The sequence below is a fragment of the Hoplias malabaricus genome, chromosome 12, assembly GCF_029633855.1.
Source record: "Hoplias malabaricus isolate fHopMal1 chromosome 12, fHopMal1.hap1, whole genome shotgun sequence".
NCBI lineage: Eukaryota > Metazoa > Chordata > Actinopteri > Characiformes > Erythrinidae > Hoplias > Hoplias malabaricus.
The window spans coordinates 19,696,248-19,700,605 of record NC_089811.1 but is presented as its reverse complement, the minus strand read 5'-3'; the positions used below and the strand labels follow the sequence as shown (position 1 = coordinate 19,700,605).

At 42.8% G+C, this 4,358-nt stretch overlaps 1 protein-coding gene across 1 annotated transcript; it reads left to right on the top strand.

The window, feature by feature from the left end:
* Positions 1-1,810: 1,810 nt before the first annotated feature.
* On the top strand, positions 1,811-3,578 carry olig1 (oligodendrocyte transcription factor 1). The gene has a single exon (XM_066641404.1). The coding sequence runs from the start codon at positions 2,095-2,097 to the stop codon at positions 2,827-2,829; it is 735 nt and encodes a 244-aa protein (XP_066497501.1). The 5' UTR covers positions 1,811-2,094; the 3' UTR covers positions 2,830-3,578.
* The last annotated feature ends 780 nt before the right edge of the window (positions 3,579-4,358 follow it).

Sequence of the window (4,358 nt, the reverse complement as noted above, 5' to 3'; positions counted from 1 at the left end):
GTTTTAGAAGATTTAAAGATGGCATTTTCAGTATTAACCATTGTGAACTTAGAGTATTAATATTTATTTTTTTTATTTTATCTTGTTATTGTTTTAATAAAACAACAATTGTCATATTTAATACTACACAACATTTATCTTAATGATAAAAGTCCAGCAGAATGTTTGTATTTCAATTACATATATATGTTACACTAAAACACTTTAAAACATCGTACACCTGACACTACCTCATAAGATGACAGAACAGCTTTTGAACTTTATACAGGTAACAAGTCTCTTTCTTCTTTGGCCTAGATAACATGTCAGTTTCCATCAATAACCTGACAGAATAACTCATCTTTTAGAACATAGCTGACATATGGCTTCCATTGTGCATAGTAGTCTTAATTTAAGAAGCAGCCGTGAATGTCATCAGAGAAGCAGGCTTGTTTTTAAATACAGTGTACCTGGGAAACTGAACGTCACAGGGTTTCAGATATGGGTTCCAGCCTGGCTCTTAAGTCACAGTTTATGGATTCCTTGAATGTTTTAAACATATTGTATGATGTCTTTCAATATAATATTGGAATTGGTATTGGCCAGTACTCAGTTATTCAACATTGTTCTCACTATGGGACGGAAAATAAGTCATTTTCACATCCCTAATCATACCTTCTTGTATTTAATGTAAATTGCATTGGATCATGAGTGATAGGACCTGAAAGTGTTTGCATGAGGGCCTGTGGGGTGGGGGTTGGGAGGTGTTACATCTGTATACACACTTTTCTGTTTGAAATAGAGGGAGCACTTGCAGGCCAGCGGAGACCTGCTCAGCCAGGCAGGCCATAACGTATAATGGAAGTCCACAGGAAACAGGCTTGCGTGTGAATGAGCTGATTGAAGCTCCAGGTGCAGCTCCAGAGACCTAGCTACAGCCTGGCCAGCTTGGCCCAGCCGGAGTGCACCCAGACCCCCACAAAGAGGGCCCTCATCCTCCTGCCCAGCTCTACCATGCCATGCCCCGCTCCAGCCGTGTGATAAAGGCCTACGGAGGGCAAGGGTACGGATGTGATCCCCCTCCATTCAGCCCCCGCAAGCTGGAAGGAAGGACTGAGAGAGAGTGGGGAGGCGGGGGCAGGGGCGGGTGGACACCAGGTTCTTTCTTTGCCTTTCTTTTTCATCTCCACTCTCTGTCTGTGTAGCAGTGCAGGTGTCCCTTTCTGGCCTCTCCCTCGCTCCTTCTTTCTGTTTCTGTTTCTTTTCACCCCACTCCGAACACATACACCCACACGTGCACACAAACAAAACGCACACAGCTGAGAAACATCCCAGCTCTAATCCATCACAGGCTGGCTTTTATAGGTCAGATAGTAGAAAAATGCATCCACACATGCACATAATACTGGCAGGTTGTTGCGCTGTTGCCCTGCAGGTGGCTGGCATGGGGATTGCTCTTTTGGGGTAGTTTCTCTTTCCTGTCTCTTGAAGAGTGTGTGTGTATGTGTGTGTGTTTGTGTGTGTGTGTGTGTGTGTGTGGATGCCATGATACTACAACACCGGTTATTATAACCATGTACTATAATCCCCCAACTTCCTACATCCCATGTTGCCAATATGCCACATTTTTCTCTCTAGCTCCCCCTCTGTTTTTCTTCATTACATCCTCAGAGGGGCAGGTTCATTGAAAGAATATCAAGAAAGAGAACATTTCACATGGGTTTGAGAGAGGTGGGGGTGGAGAAACATTAGGTCATTACTCCTGTATTATGTTCTTCATTACCTCTTCATGAACTGAGAGTGTGAGCCACACAGGGAGACTGAGATGCAGTAGAACTGATTGAAGGTATTCAGAAAAAGCTTTAAAGTTGAAGGAACATCCAGAAAAAGAAGATAGCCTTTCGTATTTTTCTGATTCTCTGCGATTCAGTATTTATCGGACATTAAAGGATACTTATTGAGGAACTGAACCTGAGGGATAGAATTCCTGAATCACTGGTGGATGATCCCAAGTGGGAGCATTGTGTCAGTGATCAAGATTTATAGTCTGGAGGGACTGAACGATCCTTAATGCAGTCTAGCTGTAGTTTTTGAAGGCTTGTGTATCCCAACAACATGCAGCCTGTGTCTGGTCTCAAGTGTAGGGAGCAGGACGAGGGATCTTTTCAGCATCTCATGCCAAGATCCATCAGGGTTACTGGGTCTACAGGAGCAGGAGGATCATCCTCTAGTGTCCTTGGTTTCCAAGGGCCACAGAGACACCCCAAGCTCCCACGAGAGCTCAGCCTGGAGGAGCAGCAGGAGCTGAGGCGGAAGATCAACAGCCGGGAGAGAAAGAGGATGCAGGACCTTAACTTGGCCATGGATGCTCTTCGGGAAGTCATGGTACCTTACTTTTCCTCCCCATCCTCATCTCCGGGCACAGGAGGAGGAGGGCTGCAGCATCCTTATTTGCCTCCCGGAGCTCCTCCAAATGGTCGTCGTCTCTCTAAAATATCCACGCTGGTTTTGGCACGCAACTACATCCTTCTCTTGGGCTCTTCCCTCCAGGAAATGAGACGACTCCTAGGCGAAGTCAGCATTGGGATGAGCGTTGGTGGGACAGTGCCTCACCTCCTTCTTGCAGGAGGGTGGCCATTTCTCACAGGTCCCGGACAACTCGTGCTGAACCCCACGGAGGTCCAGCCACTTGGGCCAGTCAAGTGTTCTCCACTGCCACTCAATGAGCCCTCAACCTTGGAGGAGTCATGGGGTTCTGGAAGGGCAACAGGAACCTTGCTCTGCCACTGTGAAATGTGCAGGGTGCCCAGATTAATGCACGGGGCGCCTACATCACGCTTCCAAAAATAAGACTTGGACACCAGAGAGCTGAGCTCATAATAAAAAACTGCTCTTGAATGATGGAGTTCTTCATCTTAATTGTCTTCTTGCACCCTTTTTGCTTGTGTCGTTGCAGATTCTAGGGTTAACAATTTGAATGGAATCATTATGATATTATTTATATATGCCACTGGCTCCCACTTCAAGTCACAGAGAAGTTCAAACTCTTCATGTTGTTGTTTTCTTTTTTGTGTGCATGTTTTATTGCTCAGGAAGGGATTGTTAATTAGTCAATTAATGGTGTAATAGAATGGTGTAACTTTCTTGCTTAAGTGATATAAATCTATTGCTTAGAGTCCTCAAGCCCTGAGCATGAAAAATTTAATATTTGAGCACCCTTAAAAAAGCAAGTTTAGAGATTGCCTTATTGTTTCATCAGTCAATCAATTAACTATTAATGTTTGTGTTCTCCTTGTGTCTGCATGGGTTTCCTCCAGGTGCCCTGGTTTCCTCTCACAATCCGAAAACATGTCTGTATGTCTGCTGGCTATGTAAAATTGTCCCGAGTTGCATGTTTGAATGACCCTGAATGGATGTGTTCTTGCCTAGTGCTCTGTTTCCAGGTAGATTCTAGCCACACCATAACCCTGGTCTGAACAAAGCTGATTGAGACTATGAATGAATGAATACTGTTTGTATTCCTGCATACAATTTATATGACTGAAAACTGCTCATCGCAGTCCAAAAAATAAATTAATAAAAATACTTCACCATAATGAATAGACTAATAGAAATTCTCCAAAATTATTTGGATTCAAATTTTTTCATGTTTACTTCCATAGAAAGTTAAGATGTTTTTTCCTACTCCTGGGAAGTTACTAAATTTGGAGATACATGTTTTTATTTAAACAGTGATGATATGCAAAAAAGTAGAATATGTTGTTTTTTTAAAATGGTGATATTTTCTTGCCCATTTTTGGAGATGAAACTTATATCCAAAATGACAAAAAAAAAACAAAAAAAAAAACAAAACAATGTAACTCAATGTTTCAACTGCAATGAAGAAAAAAAAAAGTAAATTTAATATATTGACTCCATTTATACCATATGGACTTTTCACCATTAATAACATCATGAATAAAAGTTTATAGAGAAAAGTAGAACTGTGTATTTCTGCATATATTTCTGCAGAGCTCAGGAAACCATGAATATTCACTTTTCAGCATGCTTTTTCATCTCACACTTTCTTCCCCTTTCTTAGAACTTGAATGTGCGTGTTTGTGTGTGTGTGTGTGTGTGTGTGTCCGCTCTTCATTTAAGTGAATGTGAGCCCTAGCAGACTGAAATAATTACTCCAAACTCTCCATGTGGTGAGAAGGTGCAGCTTACAGCAATACTGCAACAGACTCTCTCAGCCCCTGGCCTTGCTTCTTTAGCCCATTCAGTGGGGCCAAACAAACCCCGACATCAAAACCTGTCCCTGTAATTACTTTGCATCGCTCTCCTTCTCTTCCTCCACCTCGCCCTCCCTTCCACCCTCCCTCTGTCCCCTTCAATCC